At 34.5% G+C, this 18,596-nt stretch overlaps 1 protein-coding gene across 2 annotated transcripts in view; it reads right to left on the bottom strand.

Moving 5' to 3' along the window:
* Window positions 1-1,173: 1,173 nt before the first annotated feature.
* LOC118196349 (kinesin-like protein KIF12) overlaps window positions 1,174-18,596 on the bottom strand; it is a 245,419-nt gene continuing 227,996 nt past the window's right edge. For both annotated transcript variants that reach the window (XM_085813456.1, XM_085813455.1), the window contains exon 18: window positions 1,174-1,479. In XM_085813456.1, coding sequence (XP_085669582.1) covers window positions 1,379-1,479 — 101 coding nt within the window. In that variant the 3' untranslated portion in view covers window positions 1,174-1,378. The remainder of the gene's footprint in view (window positions 1,480-18,596) is intronic.

Genomic DNA, 18,596 nt, shown 5'->3' with positions numbered 1-18,596 from the left:
ATTGACATCTACATTCAAATTTTATAATTATCCAAATGTTATAACTAATTGAATTTATATTGGTATTCTTGTGGCTTAGATTTTACTTTTTTTTTAATAAATTAATTTTTTAAACTTCTGCGACGCATTTAATGACAAAACTTAATATTCTGTTTAAGAACTAGGGACAGTCTTGTTTTGAACAACAATGTAGCGGTGAAATTACACATTTATTTTAAAATGTATATTTTATAATATTCGTTTAATAGTATTATTATTTTGATTTAAATGGTATTTCTAGTTTCCATATAATGCGAATTATTTACCACTTTAATATTTTTTAAAGGAAAACTAGAGTGGATACAGTTATAAAAGATTGTATTATTTTAGAAATAGTTTTAGCAACAGTAAAAAAAGTAGATTTTTGGAACTGTTTTGTTGGCTGTATGCCAGTGTATAACCATTCAGAATCGGTTTAAAAATACCTGTGACTACATTGTTAAACTTGCAGATTATGATCCTACGATACAACATGTGTTCAATAGACCACAATCAAATCACCACAATGTGGCATATTAAGTAATATTTGTGTTTCTGTATAGTGTATATAGCATTTTGTATTCTCGAATAGCATTTTTGCCAATCAAGATTAAATAATAGCCCAGAATTTTCGCCAATTTCGGTGGTCTGATGCTCTTACTTTTAATTAATTAATTTATTTATTTTTGAATTACCGCCGAATGCCAAGAGCATTCATTCTCCAGTTACAGATAAAAGCTGACGGTTGAAAGAAAGTCTGAACATCGTTCATGATCCAAGAAGTTTCAAAATGTTCTGTTAATACCGATATTTGTATCACACAGGCGGTCAAGGATGGATTGTATCTCAAACAATCCACTTTGACTGTCGTGATTGATTTCAAAGTGGCCTTCGATAAAGTCTGAAGAGAACTGCTCCTGTGTAAGGTGAGAAAACACGGAGGGATAGAAAACAGGCTGAAATGGATAAAACATTTTATCGTAACGCCTCATTCGAACAAAATTCGTAAACACAATATCATAATTCATATTGTAAGCAACTAAGACAAGGCCTTTCACGACAAATTTTAGGTTGTTATGAATTATATATTGTAAATTTTGATGCGATATTAGAAAGAAAATGTATCATAATTTGAGTATTCTAAAGCTGCTGTAATTAAGTTTTCATTTATTTATTTAAAATAATAAGGATATTAGTAAAGGTTTTCGTTTCGAATCCTCAAGAATAAAATTGCACCTTTTAATGATGCACTTTGGGTTATGTGTCGTAATACATATAATACACCATCTATTATGTACAGTTACTTATTTCCATATGGAATATAATAATTTTCTGAAAAATTTAAGATAAGTCTTTCAGACTATCTTGTGGGGCGCAGACTTGCTCTTGATTCTCCTCTTATTGCTCTTTGAACTTGCTCGAGGTCTTTTGCCAAAGTAGATGTTTCTCCATCAATCGGATCTGAAAATATGTACGTAATAGTAACTAATTTGCTGAAAAGGATACTTGAGAAAATACGTGCATTTCAAATTTTTTATTGAAATTTTATTGCCAAAGTATAGAAATCCAGAAAAGAGTGTTGCTGGTACTGCCAAGGAGTTTTACTTCTGCAAGATCTTCCGATCACAAATTCAGATCATCAGATTATTTGGACTTTTAAGATAAACTTCTTAGAAGTTACCAACAACTATACGGTGGACTTAGTAAAATCCGCCGTTGTTCTTTCTGCTGGTGCTTATGAGGTTTTTGGCTATCGGTGGAAAAACAGCATGGCCGTTATTTTTATCGTCAAGGTGTAACATTTTAGAATAATTATTGAAGCCTTACACATTTTGCTTTGTTTTTTGCGAACTCAATCCAGATTATGGGAATATCAAAAGATGATAAGCAAAATTTTCGGCCATTAGATTTATTTTTTTTTAAAAATTACGACACTTTAACGAGGTAAGATTTTAACGAATTTAATAATTTAGATAGCTTCAAATTTTACGTTAAGAGTTCCTTTTACGTGTAACTAAGAAAAAGCTATGCTTCTTCAGGATTTTACATTGTAGAGACATTAGGTATTTTGGAAGTAGGAGAGATGAAAAATGAGCAATGCCTTCGCCCCTCTGGAATACGCGCCCAGCGTGCAGACCACCACCCACGAAGACATGCTAGGAAGGCGGGAGAAATATCTTATAACATCACTTAATGTTACATGAATTTTATATCACTTTTAATCTAAATTAAAATTTTCATCCGTCAACGAAAATGATGTCGACATTTCATATAATTTCTCATTGAGAGTAATTTTTGAGCTCCCCTTTTAATTTGTAGGTACAATGTTTAATACCTTTTACAATCCCTTTAAATTAATTTCTTCCGCGTTTCATTGTAAAGTTTCTCGGCGTGTTCTCTAAAAACAGGAAAAGAAAGACCATTTAAAGAGAAATTTTCAAGATGTGTTTTTTGTCAGCTGCCTTGTGTTTTCGCTATCATATCTCGGGCATTATCTAAACTAGTTTTATAATATTTTTGCTAATTTTTTTCATGATCAATTGCTGATTAATTTTTTTAATCTATCCTATAACTCCCTCTCTCTCTCTCTTTTTTTTTTTTTTTTTTGTTCGTTTCTGTCTTCTGTTGTTTCTTTTCATACCTGCAAAATAGTTGCAAACAATAATCTTTTCTGCAGAACTCCAGGGGTTTTTTTATATGAAAAATCGTAATGAAATAACTATCATTATATTAAATTTCCTAAAAACTCTGAGATCGAAACTTTTCTCATGAAAAGTATTACTGGGAATGATTTCTCAAATAAATTTTGCGTTTTTAAAAAGTGGTATTAATAAAATGAGAGAAATAAGAATAAACCTTTTATTCTCTTATTAAGCAAGTACTTCATATGACGATATAGGTTAAATAAACGCACCGTTAATAATTTTCATAGTTTTGTGAACCTTATATAAAGAAAGCTAAATAATACTATCTAATAGTAGTTTTGATTTTAACATGGAGAATTGTGATATCAGGCGGAACAGTGAAACGGAAAGGAGGCTGATAAATCACTTGAATTTTGTTGGAAGGGGGAAATCTGCTGTGGGGCTGATGCATAATTGTCAGGATGCCCCTAGGCTTAGAATGGAGTGTTATCTTTCAAAACCTGATAAAAGAAGTATGTAGGTGTAATTGTTATTTATCTTTTTTTAAAATTTGCTAATATGTTTAAGCAGATCCCAGGTTTCGTATTTATTGTGGCGTCATGCAACAGGATCATAATGAGAATAATCACGATCTAGGTAAACAAAGAAGAGGGCAACTCATTTCTTTTGATCATATTTGTAGAATATCTGATGTGGACACCACAAGACTTCATTGTATGGCCTATTTTAAATTGTACACATTTTTGCTGCATATCTTTTAAACATATTTCCTCGAATTTCATTGGAGATGTATTTCTCATTCAATTAATTCAGTTCTCACTTTGCGGCAAGGCAAAAATAATAAAAACTCAAAACATCTTCATTAAAAATTGTAAAATACAGAAAAGCATAAAATACTAAAAACAGTTAAAGGAATAAGTTTTTAAATTAAAATTAGAATTTCTACGCAAAAACAAGCAGTTCGCCCAGGTGAAGTTTACTTTTGGTCCCACTCAGAAAAAACACATTCATATTGGCGCACCTACTTAACCCATTAACCGCTAAAACTACAAGAAATGTTTCTTTTCTCGTGAAAATAATAACAAATATTAAATTAAGCAATTATAACATAAATTTACATTGAAAATAAAAAGAAAATGCTCTTACCTGCGGAAAAAGCGAGTGTTGCGTTCGCGCAACGTCAGCGGAATAAGACTACGGATGTTTAGTGAGTAGGATTGTACTCGTGTGATGTTTCTTTTGAGTGGAGCGCAGGATTACGTTTTAGCTGTATAACGTTTTATAAATCTACAAATCACTTTACTTGTAATTAATTTAATATTAAAATATACATTGTATTTCTTTTACAAATACAGATTATTTCATTTGAAAGATTCAAGCATGAAAAGCTTGATTACGATCATGATGTAAAGCTACATTACATACTTTGCATCTATAAACAGTCTGGCTATGGTACTCTTTACAACCAAGTCTTTTGTTATCAACGGACTTTACGGTAAAAGGTCTACGATCTCCATGCAGTGGTTTTTGAATGCTGAATTTACTAGGTCTTCCTGTTGCTGATCTATTTCTGGCTAGTTCTACACTCTCAATAGGAGTTTGCAAAAGAAATAATGCATTCTCGGGTCTGAAATCTGAAAGAGACTTTATATTTCCAGTAGGAAAATGTGGTGATATTCAGTAAGTTTAGATAGACATAATTAACAGTTCTTTTTTTATCCACTTCAAGATTTCAGTCTTCTGCTTTTTAAACGTTTTAGTATGACTATAACTGCTTTTAGAAGGCTGAAACTTACTTCTTACGTGAATTTCAACTTCCCCAGCAGTAACATTTGGCAAAATATCATTATCATTATTTAAAACATTGCTATTCCTTTCTTCTTCGTCACTAGCCTCTGCAATTTCTGGGGGAACAACAACAATATCAGTTTCATTCTGGTCATTATTAACATTATCATCATCTGTTTCTTCATAAAAAAATCTTTGAAGGGCTTCTTCCAACGTAACATACCTCGTTCTAGGCATTTTTAAACAACCAGAACATGAACCAGAACATCGAAAGGAATGAGTCAAAAAGGAGATTGACTAACCGTTTCCTGCTGACGTTGCGTCAACGCAACACCTATTTTCCCTCCCTTCCCAACACAAATATAAACATCTGACTGATGTAATGTTCTGATAAACGGTGACCTTGACTAAAAATAGATCACTCATGAAAACGGCGATTCTTTCGTTAAATATTTTCAGCAAAAACACTCGGTCGAAAATTTTGCTTAAATTTTGCTTTAAAGTATGAGATTAATTATTATAAACAAAATGATTGTTGAAGGCAAATATTTTTTTACCCAAATAATCTTCATAATATTCCTTACACAAAATAATCTGCTGGTATAAAATATCTTAGGTAGTTATATTTATATACGCATTTATTTTGACCGTTGCGTCAACGCAACACCAGTGGTTAATGGGTTAAGTCTTTCACTGTTGTACTAAGAGTTTCAAATGCAAAATAATTATTATTGTTACGGATATATACGTTTTTTTATTTATTATATATATATATATATATATATATATATCTAGTAGCGGGCTCTTGCCTTTTTACGGATAAATTATTGTTAGGGATTTTGTATGTATGTAGTTTGTATGTATGTAAACTATATGAAATATTAATTGCATAAATTGTAGTACGGTTTGTGTAATGTGACATGAACTGTTTGGAAGAGACGGTGCTGTGTCGGAAAAATAAGATTAGAGAGAAAATCTATTTAACATTGAATAAATATCTATCTCGCTAAATTGGCGAGATATCGCCAAAAGTCGCCAAACTTGGGGTTGAACTTCCGTAGGAAAAGGCATGAATACACCTGTTCCGACTTTTTGGTAGATAGGTGGCGCTCTTGATGCGCGCCGATGAAAAATATATCACTTGACGCTTGAACATGAAGAATGACGCATGTCATATTTATTTGATGCTTGATTATGTTTCATGGCCGCTATAGGCGGAAGTAATATAAGTTTATCGTTAATAAATGTTATTTCTATGTTCTGTGAAATCTTGAAGTTTTGATTTGAAATTCTAATGCTCTCCCAACCTTGACTCCTGAAACGAAACGATCTTTGAAATTATGACTCATGAAGAGAGACACCACATACATTTTTTTGGGGTTTGAAACCCGCGAAAAGGGGAATTACCTTTTGAAAGGTAAGAAATTTTGATTTATTTGTTCTTAGTATCGATCTTTGAAAACGAAACATAATGGATGATTTAGCAAAAGAGAAAAAGAAACGTGCTATTGTACGTAGTAAAGTTACTACACTTCTAAATAAACTTGAGAAATTATTATCGGAAGAATTAAGTAAAGAACATCTAGAAGATCTAAATTCATCATATGAATTGTTAATTGAATACCATGATAAACTTAAAACTCTTGACTCAAAGATCGATGCTCTCATAATTGATGAAAAAGAATATGATAACGAACTACTTGTATGTGAAGAGTATGATGAAAAAATTATAACGTTTAAAGCTAAGATTGTTAGAAGTAAAAAAAAATTAACAGTAATGAAGTTGTTGAAAGAAGTATAATTACAACTAGTAATGGTATTAGTAGTACTTTGAATGGTAATAATGTTGTTACAAGTAGTGCTTCAGTAAAGTTACCTAAATTAAATATTGAAAAATTTGCTGGTGATCCCAGTAAATGGCTCGAATTCTTTAATTCGTATGATAATGCTATTCATTCTAATCCAAGTTTATCTAAAATAGATAAGTTTACATATTTGAAAAGTTTATTATCTGGTTCAGCATATAATTGTGTTTCTGGTTATGCTTTATCCGAAGAAAATTATGATCTATGCATTAAAAGTTTAGAAGAGAGGTTTGGTCGTAAAGATGTTATTATATCAAAATTCATGCAGATGTTGTTACGATTAGAACCAGTTAAAAGTTCTTCAAATGTTTTTGAGTTAAGAAAGCTCTATGATCAGTTAAAAATCTGCGTTAGAAATTTAAGTAGTTTAGATGTTACTAGCGGTTCATACGGACAGTTATTGAACCCAATAATTCTTAAATTGTTACCTGAAGATTTAGCTCTTGAATTCCATAGAAAAAGAACATCTAACCAAAAAAAAGGAAAAGTAACAACAAGAATAAGAATAGTTTTTGATGCCTCTTCCAAGTCTGAAGGAACTAAATCGTTAAATGAATGTTTGATATCAGGCCCTAATTTAAATCCTAACTTGTTGGATATAATTTTAAAAATTCGCGTACATAAAGTTGCATTTTGTGCAGACATAGAGAAGGCTTTTCACCAAATTCAAATTGATAGTGAAGATAGAAATTTTTTAAGGTTCTTGTGGTTTGATCATTCTTACGACGATAGTGACTATAGTTTAGGCTTTAAGGTTTTCCGACTGTGCCGAGTGCCGTTTGGAATGACAACAAGTCCGTTTATTTTGTCCGCCACTATCAAACATCATATTAAGGGTTATGAAAAGAAATATAGCAAAGCTGTTGACATGTTAAATAAGTCCTTATATGTTGATGACCTTATCCATGGAGCAGACTCCGTTGAAGAAGTTTTCTCATTATCAACTGATGCAGTTAAAATTCTTCAAGACGCTGGTATGAACTTAAGAAAATTTGAATCAAATTCCGTATCTTTAAAAAATCATTGGCAAGATATTGGTTTAATTAATAAGGAAGATAATTTGGATAAGAAAACGTTAAAGGTGCTGGGAATAATTTGGGATTTGGATAAGGACACATTAAAATTAGATGTACAAGAACTTTTACAACCAGTTGACTGGAAACACGTTACGAAGCGAAAGGTATTACAGATTGTGGCAAAAATTTATGACCCAGTTGGATTCATTGCACCCTTTGTTATCAGAATAAAATTCTTATTACAAGAGTTATGGGAATTGGGTATTGATTGGGACACAATTTTGCCCAGTTATTTGAGTGAAAAATTTAAAACTTGGTACTTTGAACTTGAAGTTATTCTCAACTTGTGTATTCCTAGAAAATACATATTAAATGATGAATGTGTAAATTTCGATAAAATAGAGCTTTTTGTCTTTTGTGACGCCAGCCTCAAGGGATATGGAGCTGTTGCATATTTTCGTGATCCTGATTCTTGCTGTACGTCTTTTGTTCTTTCAAAGAGCCGTGTATCCCCACTTAAAAAATTAACCTTGCCTCGTTTAGAACTTATGGGAGCCATTATTGCCGCAAGAATAGTTAAATATTTAAGGAAATTATTTAATATCCAAGAAGATAATGTATTTTGTTTTAGTGACTCTAAAATTGTTCTTTACTGGATCAGGGGTACCGCTGATAAATGGAAACCCTTTGTTGCTAATCGTGTACGTGAAGTACAAGATGTTGTATCACCTTCGCAATGGAAATACTGTAAGGGAAATGACAATCCGGCTGACATAGTTTCACGGGGATTAAGAGCTTCTTATCTAGTGGAAAATAAACTTTGGTTCAATGGACCAGTGTGGTTAAAAGAGAAAAATGTACCTTCATCATCTTTTGATCCTTTGATCGAGCCTATGGTGGAAGAGGTACAGGTAGAACAGCGTCAAACTACTGTATGTTCTGTTATTAGCCAAGAGGCTGAATTTGAATTGACATCCAGGTTTTTATCCTGGAAAAAATTGAAACGCGTAACTGCATGGTGTTTAAGATTCTGCCACAATATTAAACCTATATCTTTAAAACTCAAGGGATTTTTAACAGTTCAAGAATTGGATAAGGCAAGCAATTTGATTTTTAAAATCATACAAAATTCCGAATTTACAGAAGATGTGATGACTTCGTGGTTTAATAAGGCACCATTTAGCAAGACGAAACAAACATTTATTAAATATATAATTCAAAGCATAATATAATAGTGACTCAGAGCAGTACGTCGCTCCTACCGCATAGTACAATCTACTTCCTTCCTCTTCCGAGGCTAACATGCAACTCTTAATAAATACATTAACCCTTTTCGGAGAAGGGCTACCTGCGCCAAGCATGCTCTGTTGATCGCCAAACAGTCGCCAGATATCACACCCCCGTCGTAAGATTGTTGTTGATATTATTTATAAATCAATCAGCAATCTGGAAACTAAAATCTAGCAACTGTTTGCGATCAACGTGAAAAAGAAAAAAAACTATATATACTTTTATACATTCTATCCTAATTTTCAAATCTCGATTACTATAGACATTTGCAATATAATACCTACAATTGCACCTCAATTTACTACATAAACATATATCAACTCAGACACTTCAATATGGAATTCAAAACCTAAGAAATTAATGCATAAATGCTACTTTAAACATTAAAACATAATGTGAAGCTTTCATGTAAAATAAATAACTAGTAAAACTCCAATATAATGTGAAAAGGGACATTCAAAGTATAATATTAAAGCATTTCTAATAAACATACATTACACATTTTTATATATAAACATAGATAACTCATTTTTTAACTTCACTTGTTCCGAACCTTATTATTATTGTAACAATTTATCAATTCTTAATTCAAAGAAACCAAGTTGATATTTTCTTTTACAAACATGTTTAAATATACCCTAGTATTATTCCAATGATGACAGTAAAATTATTAAGTTTCTTATATTATATATATATAAAATTATATTCTTAACATTCTTTTTAATTAATGATACTGCAGCATGATTTATATCCTTGGGAGACAAATATCTAAATTTACCACTTACCTCGAATACTTGTTATCCAATAATTTCTCTATCTATTTCAAATTACATAAACATCTTATTTGCACAAAATTGTAAAATGATTATGAAAAGCAAAGAAAAACTATCTAATCATTAACTATACAAAATGTTCGTGAAGATGAACAGTAAATTAATGTTCAAAGTTCACAAGTGGGAAGTCTGGATAATGCATCCGCGTTTGACAGTTTTTTTTCCAGGGCAATGCTCTATTTCAAGATTATATTTCTGCAAAGCTATGGCCCATCGTTGTAACTTGGACGATTGCGGAGCATTTCTCACTACAAAGGCTAGAGGATTATGATCAGTCACAATTTTCACCGATGAACTGAATATCCAAGGTTCAAACTTCTTCAATGCCCATACTATAGCATAAGCTTCACGCTCTATAGTCGGCCAGCTCTGTTGACGTTTCGATAATTTCTTGCTCGCGTAGCAGATGGGAAATTGCTTCTCTCCCCTTTGCTGTGATAAACATGCACCTATTCCGATTTGGGATGCATCAGAATGAATGACAAACGGATCCTGCAGTGTTGGGGTGATCAACTCCGTTGACATCGCTAATCGTTCCTTCAGTTGTTGAAATGTTGACTCATGAATTTCTTTCCATTCGAGTATTTCCGGTTGTTTATTTTTCGTGAGTTCTGTGAGTGGGTAGGCGATCTCTGCATACCCTGGGATATAATCGCGATAATAATTACATAGTCCTAACAGACTTTTAAGATCTCTTTTCGTTTTCGGCGTTTCCAGCTTCTTGATTGCCTCTATTTTCTCGGGATCTGCTTGATGTTTTCCTGATCCAATAATGTGTCCTAAATATTTAATTTGAGGTTTTGCAAACGAACATTTCTTCGAATTGATAGTAAATCCAAGTGACTCTAGTTTGGTGAAAACTTTATCTAGATGTTGGAGATGAGTGTCGAAATCCGTGGAAAATATAGCTATGTCATCAATATAGGCTCTTGAAAATTGTTGAAATTCTTTCAGCGCGTTATTCATTACTCTCTGAAAAGTTGCTGCTGCGTTCCTTAATCCAAAGGGTAGCACTTTAAACTGATATTGACCTCGACGAGTTTTGAACGATGTGTACTCTTTACTTTGTTCCTCCATGGGAATTGCCCAATATCCTTTCAGCAAATCTAAAGTTGTTATGACGTTGGCTCTTTCTATACTGTACATTAAATCAATGGCGTTTTGCATAGGAAAGTCATCTGGCTTCGTTACTGCATTCAAAGCTCGATAATCTAAGCACAATCTGATATCTCCATTTTTTTTTTTTTGCTTACACAAACTACTGGATGAGCTATTTCTGCATTACTTTCTTCTATTAGCCCCGATTTCAATAATTCTTCTACTTCTTCATCGACCTTGGGTTTCAGTGCTTCAGGAATCCTATAAATGTAAGGTTTCTTCCTCTCCATATTGGGTATTAATCTAATTTTATGAGCTTCAACGTTAGGTATTTTCAGCTTTCCGGTGAATAGTGCTCGGTGTTTGTTGATAAAAGCTATCAATTTTCTTCTCTGCTGCGGATTCAAATTTTCTAAATTCAGATTTGCATCTATTTTAAAATCTTCCAGGGGGGTCGAGATATCTTTTCCTGGCAAAGTTATAATTTCTCCAAATTCTTCTTCATTTTCAAATATCACTCCAACTGCATTGACACTAGCTTGGAATTTTCTAATTTTATTTGCATGAACATGTTTGATCTTTCCATCAGGTAGTTTTACTTTATAGAAATGAGGTGGGCAATGATTTACGATTTCTCCTGGACCAGTCCATCGTGCATAGAGTTTGTTATTTGAATCTGGTATGAGTAAATAAACTTGTTCTCCGATTTTGAAATTTTTTGGTATTGATCTCCGATTAAAGTAGTCAGCATATTTTTGTTGTTTATCACTTGCAATTAAATTGGCTTGTTCGGCTGCTTGTTCTAACCTTATTTTTAAAAGCTGTAAGTAATCCACTGCCGATTCACTTAGATTAGGTGGTATAGGTATTTCTCCTGACCATGAAGACTTCAGTACTGCTAAAGGACCTCTTGGTTGTCTTCCATACATCAGCTGAAATGATGAGACACCCGTGGTGCAGTTTGGTACTTCTCTGTATGCAAAGAGCAGGTATGGGATGTGCTTATCCCAATTCGAAGGATCAGTCCTGATGACATGATGTACCATTTGCTTGAAGGACTTGTTCCATCTTTCTACTAATCCATTTGAAGCACTGTAAGCAGGTGTAGAGAACCTAGGGTGAGAACCTAGTCTTTTCTGGAATTCTTTAGTTAATTTTGAAACAAAGTTACTTCCGTTGTCACTAGCTATTGTATTAGGGATTTCTGTTCTCATGAAAATCTCCAAAAGCGCGTCTCAAGTGGCTTTTGCTGTCAAACTTCTCAGTGGAATGGCTTCTGGCCATCGGGAATGTTGATCTACCAGACATAACACATATTTATGTTTCCTAGCAGAGGGAGGTTCAATAGGTCCAATAACGTCGATGTTAACTGTTTCGAAAGGTAATCCTGGCCTTCTGACCGGTGTGATGGGAATCTTGTCAGATCGCTTTTCTGGACTTTTCAACTGACAATCTTTGCACGTTTTACAAAAGGTTTCAACATCTTGTGCTAATCCAGGCCAATAAAATGAATATCGTATTCGCTCCTTTGTTTTTCTTATTCCAAGATGTGCACCGAAAATGGAACTATGTGCTAATTCCAACACTTGCGCTCTTCTACTAAGCGGAAGCACTAACTGAAAAACAGTCTGTCCTAATATTTTTTCTTGGTGATGTAAAAGATGATCAATAAATAAATAATTTCCTTTTTTTTCTATTGCTAGCTTCCATGCTTCTCTCAGCGAGGGACAGTTAACTTGCTCTTCGCGAAGGCGTTCAGCAGACGATAAGTCTGTGTTTACATAAACACTCGCCTTCTCCCCTTCCTCCTCTTCGTTTTTCTCCTCCATAAGCATTAGCGGGGGGGGGAATCGACGCTGTCGTTTGACTGTGCATTGGCGAATAAAGTTTGTAAGTTTTCGCTTCCGTAATTATTTCTTTCTGCGTTTGGTTCTTCTGACGCAGGATTAATTAACGGTTCGTATATTTCTGGTGTTATTAGGCAAGGCACATTTAGCTTATCAGTCACTGCAATTAATGTATCCACAAAATTAAATATATTGCTTCCATGATCTTTATGGTAAATAGGTACACGGCAAACTTTTGCTTCAATTGGTTGTCCGAAAGCAGGTGTTAGCAATATTTTACCTCCTTCTCTCTCCTCTAAATTTGGAATGAGGGATGAATGTACGATCGTTATCTGCGTTCCAGAGTCTACGATAGCTTCGATTTTCTCAGAGTTAATAAAAATATCTACTTTTTGCAGTGGTTGAACGATGCGTTCTTCGAATTCAGATCGTAGATGGGATGAGTCTACTTTAGCTACGATGGCTTCTTCTTTTGATGTTCTGTTTGAATTTTTTTGAGTTTTGGAATCATCCTTTCCCTTCTTATTTACTGCAGTTTCGTTCTTTCTTCTTTTGTCTGGGCAATCTCTTGCGATGTGTTGATAATTTCCACAAATATAACATTCTTTTCTTCTCGCGTGAGATCTTTCGTGTTTTGGATATTCTTTTCTCATGGGTGGCGTAATATATTTGTCTTGTGCACATGTCGTATCCAGAAATCTCGGTGATCGCTTAATTCCATTTCGAACCTGGTCGAAAGATTTTCCTTTGGCCGTGAAATAAATATCACATTCTGTAGCTAATTCTTGAGGCTTCAGCCATTTATTTCCTTGGCGTATTGCGACGTGTGTAGCTGTTTCTTCATCTAAAGCTTGGAATAATTTATCGGAAATAATTAACTCCTTGAGTGTTTCGAAATCCTTTACTTCCCTTGACTTGCAGTAATAGTCCCATGTAACTGTTAGTCTTGAAGCGAACTGGATATGCGTTTCGTCGGAATAACGTTTAGTTCTTCTGAAGTTTTCTAAACAGGTTTGAGGAGTAGGTTGATATTCCTTCAGAACAAGAGTTTTCACTTTTTCGTAATTTTGCAGATCTTCCTCCTTTATATAAACAAGAACATTTGAAGCTTTTTCTCCAATTAATTTCAATAATATTTCTGATTTGTATTCTTCAGGAACCTTCTTGTGCTTAAATGCTCTTTCGATAGAATCGAAAAATATATTCCATTCTTCTGCTCTCTTCGGTACTGGTATAGTCAGTGTTTTTACTCCTTTGATCAGCTTGTCCAGGGAAATTTCGGTTTCTCGTTCTGTGTTTTGGATTAAAGGTGTTGGACTTCTACTTCCTTCATTTTGAGTTGCTCGAATCTTCGCTAGTTCTATTTCGTGTTCTCTTTCTGTTCTTATTCTTTCTTCTTCCATTTGCATTCTTTCCATTTCTTCTTTTCTTTTTCTATTCTCCACTGTAGTAATCAGAATTTCTTTCACGAAATCAGCATCTTCGATGTATTCCTTGCTATTCTGGAGTTTGTGTTTCAGTTATACCAGCTTCAAATCTGGGGATGCTTCTTCGCCAATTTCCAATAGAACTGTTACTAAATCCTCTTTCTTTGCGTTTTTGAACATTTTCTTCTATTTTCCTTTAGAATCAAGCCTTTCAAACTCTCTATTAAATAATTCTCATGCTTTTACTCTCTTTTGCAAATGAACACTTCTTTCGTTAGTTAGGCTTAACTTTACGCCTCTTCCGTTTTCAACGCTCTAAGCTTCTAACCTCTCTGGTTTTCTCGTAAGAGAGCGTGTTGTGATGACTTCGTGGTTTAATAAGGCACCATTTAGCAAGACGAAACAAACATTTGTTAAATATATAATTCAAAGCATAATATAATAGTGACTCAGAGCAGTACGTTGCTCCTACCGCATAGTACAATCTACTTCCTTCCTCTTCCGAGGCTAACATGCAACTCTTAATAAATACATTAACCCTTTTCGGAGAAGGGATACCTGCGCCAAGCCCCTGCGCTAAGCTACCTGCGCAAACAGTCGCCAGATATAACAGAAGAAATTTGACTTTTGAAAGCAGGGAAGAAATTGAATCTCAGCAGTAAAATCCTGAAATTAAATTCTTTTCTTGATAGAGAAGAAATCCTTAGAGTCGGTGGTAGACTCTGTAACTCGAATCTTTCAGAAAACACAAAGTATCCAATCGTTCTTCCCAAAAGTCACCAAGTTACTGAATTGATAGTCAAACACTTTCACGAAGTGAACCTTCACGGAGGAGCCACATTAACATTATCTGCTCTGCGACAGAAATATTGGATCGTTAATGGCCGAGAAATTGTAAGAAAAATAATTTGGAAATGTATAAAATGTTTTAAAAATCGAACAAGCACATCCAGTCAGATAATGGGCGACCTACCTGCTTCTCGCGTATTGCCTGCCGGATAGAACATTCTCGAATACAGGACTAGATTTTGCAGTCCCCTTTTTAATTAAAGCTAGGAAAGGAAGAGGTTAAATGTTACGTTTCCCTTTACATATGCTTCACCACAAAGGCCATTCACCTAGAAGTAGTCAGTGATCTAACAACTGAAGCATTCCTAGCATCTCTGAAAAGATTTGTGTCACGCAGAGGAAAACCCAAGAAAATCTTTTCCGATAGAGGAACCAACTTTGTTGGGGCTGATCGAGAATTAAGAAGATACAAAGCTACACTTTCCTCTGAAGAAGCATTTCAAAACTACCTGAGCGGTGAAAATATTCAATGGATCTTCAATCCTCCTGCTGCCCCTCACTTTGGAGGCCTTTGGGAGGCTGGAGTGAAACAAATGAAGATTCACTTAAAGCGAACTATTGGGACCCAGGTTCTGACATACGAAGAATTTCACACCTTAATTACACAAATCGAGGCGTGTTTGAATTCAAGGCCAATAGTTTCCATCTCATCTGACCCTGAAGATTTTAATCCTTTAACACCTGGACATTTCCTAATTTGGACTACATTAACAGCAATTCCTGAACCTGATCTTACAAATAATAAGCTAACCCCTGCTGAAAGATGGAAATTGACACAGCAAATTTTCCAGAGCTTTTGGAAACGTTGGTCTAGAGATTATCTTTTACAATTTCAAGGGCGTGCCAAATGGTTGAGGGATAAACCAAATTTAGCCCTCAATGACTTAGTCTTGATAAAGGACGAAAATTTGCCTCCATTAAAGTGGCGACTTGGACGAGTAATTGAACTATATCCTGGTGCTGATGGAAAAGTTCGTGTTGTGAAACTAAAAACTTTATTGGGCGAAATGAAGCGTCCTATACATAAACTTTCCCACTTACCATTGAGTGAATAAGACTCTAAAAAAAACCATTAATTGTATATTCATAATTTGTGTCTTTATTATTATTATTAATTCAATTATGTTTCAGATTCAGAGAATGGACCACACTTGTGGATTATGGTAATTTAGCAGTTTCATTATTTTGTTTTCCTTCTAGAGATTCTAAGTATGTTTAATTTGTAAAATTTTGTGCTAAATTTAATGCTGTTATTCAATTTAAATTTGTCATTATGCATTTTAATTTTATATGATATACTGTTGAACTTTTGGAAAACTTGTTTAAATCTAAAATTGAAGATCTTTATAATAATGTTGTAATGAACCTATGTTCATCGGGGCGGAGTATGTTCCGACTTTTTGGTAGATAGGTGGCGCTCTTGATGCGCGCCGATGAAAAATATATCACTTGACGCTTGAACATGAAGAATGACGCATGTCATATTTATTTGATGCTTGATTATGTTTCATGGCCGCTATAGGCGGAAGTTTATCGTTAATAAATGTTATTTCTATGTTCTGTGAAATCTTGAAGTTTTGATTTGAAATTCTAATGCTCTCCCAACCTTGACTCCTGAAACGAAACGATCTTTGAAATTATGACTCATGAAGAGAGGCACCACACACAACACCATCTTATTACTCAGTTACCAAATATGTTGATGCTTAATATATTTTAAATAGTTAAACGTCATAAGCAACTAATACTCAAACGAACATATGGGGCATTGAAAGGTCAAGGATTTTTCGAATGAACTGTAGAATCATTAAGTTTTCAGATGCTGGAGATGGGAAAAATGGGGAATGGCCTCACCGAGATTCGAACCTTGTACCTCTCGAATAAGGGTTGAGTGTGCTACTGTTACACAACGAAGGCATGCTGGAAGGATGGAGAAAATACCTTATTTACTCCCCCTTTTAAAGAGCGACTGGTGATTAGGGGACCCAATCACCAAATCCTGCTGGTGACGAATTATTGTCCACCACTTTTTTGTTCAGGGGCAACTATAGAGTTATTAAGTTTTCTTTTTGAAGCAGGAGTAGATGAAAAATGTCCAATGCCTTCGCCAGGACTCGAACCTGGACCTCTCGAATACACGCCGAGTTTGCTACCCTTATACCACGAAGGCATGCTGAAAGGAGAGAAGAGCAACCTAGGATTAGTGACCCAATCGCCAAATCCTGGTGGTCACGAATTATTGTCCACCACCTTTTAGTTCGGGGGCCACTGTACAGCCATTAGGCTATTTTGATGCAGGAGATGTGAAAAATATGCTGTGCTCTCGTCGGGACTCGAACCTAGAAATCTAGAAGCTAGAACCTTGGCCGGTCTATAAAAGCCATAAGGCGAGCTTGGGCTTGCCAGGAAGGTGGCCCGCGCCATACCTAGCTACCTTGTAAACCATCTCCACAGAAGTGCAATGCACATTGGCTTGCGTCCCCCCTCTTTCTTTATCCTATACATTCTTTTCGAAAAATTGTTATTAAGGACTAGCAAGAAATATTTTATAATCTACGACGATTACTTTGTAACAAGAAGCGCCTTTGAAAAATTAAATATCAATTTAATTCTCCCAAACGAGAGAATATCGATCCCTTATATTAATATCACACCAACAATAGGAGAAACTGACATATATACGGATGGCCCCGGGATTGGAGAGAAAATCGGATTGGCTTTTGGTGTGTATTTTCATGGATATGAAATAGAAAATAAAAAATATAAACTAGAGGAATATAAATGTGTTTATCAAGCTGAATTAGCCGCCATCTTAAAAGCGATGAATTGGATAAAAAGTAACTTGTCAAGGCAGCATACAATTCAGATTTATTCGATTCCCTATCAACATTAGAAAGCCTCTCCAGGCCGAGTTTCGATATTCAAGAAGTGAAAAAATCTCTATAGGGGTCTTTCCACAAAACTTCAAATAAAACATTCTTGGGTGAAAGTGCAAGTTGGACATGAGAGAAATGAGCGGGCGGACGTCCTTACAAAAGAGGCTGCTACTGGGGTAAATCTAGAAAGAATAGATTATCGGGAATCTAAACGGAAAGCACTAAGAAAAATGGATCTAAATATATATAAAGAATGGAATAGGAAATGGAAAGAATCAGACCGTAGAAAAGGAATACTTAGAAAACATTAAAACAATTAAAAAAAAAAAATGAAAATTATAACCGATAAAGACCTTTGTCAGATCCTTTCAGATGACGGCAGGTTCTCGGCTTCCCTAGACAGATTTAAAATTCAAGAAAACGAAAATGTTTACTATACAGAAAGCTGGAAAATAACAGGTACTATGTGGAAGAGTGTGAATTAACAAAAGACCTTCTGAGTAGCAAAAAGGACTTTAAAGATCTGGTTTATACTGGAAATGAAGCCAAAAACATAGCAAAAGAGATGATGGGAAGAATTAATAAAAACCTGGTCGCAATTGGAATAGAACAATAACAAAGAATAGCCTAATATGGCTGCTGCTGGAGACTTCATTTATTTATGTTGTGTTGTCACCGCCGGACTAAGCATTTTTCCTAGGCGGGGCAAAAACTTAAAACTGCCGCCCTCACTTATCTTCCTTTAAATTTCTCTAACAAATTTTAATTTTTTTAAATAAACATAGAAATAGGCAGGGTTGAGATAAAATGTAAAATCCATTTTATAGAAAGAAATTCTTTATGTGCCATTTTTGTTATAAAAGAAATATAGATAACAAATTGTTTAGTTTCTTTACTTATTGCAAAGCATAAGACGGCTATCTGCCTAAGAAGAGAGATGCCTTCACTGAGAGCTTTCGAAGAGTAATTGGCTTGTATGCAAATAACGCATAAGTGAAACGACGGAAACGCCCATGGAGCCAGCAAATTCGCCGGGATTTTAAC

Source organism: Stegodyphus dumicola, chromosome 3 (genome assembly GCF_044657685.1).
Source record: "Stegodyphus dumicola isolate Sdum_Otavi_A_Nest chromosome 3, ASM4465768v1".
NCBI lineage: Eukaryota > Metazoa > Arthropoda > Arachnida > Araneae > Eresidae > Stegodyphus > Stegodyphus dumicola.
This window is presented reverse-complemented; position numbering and strand designations above follow the sequence as displayed.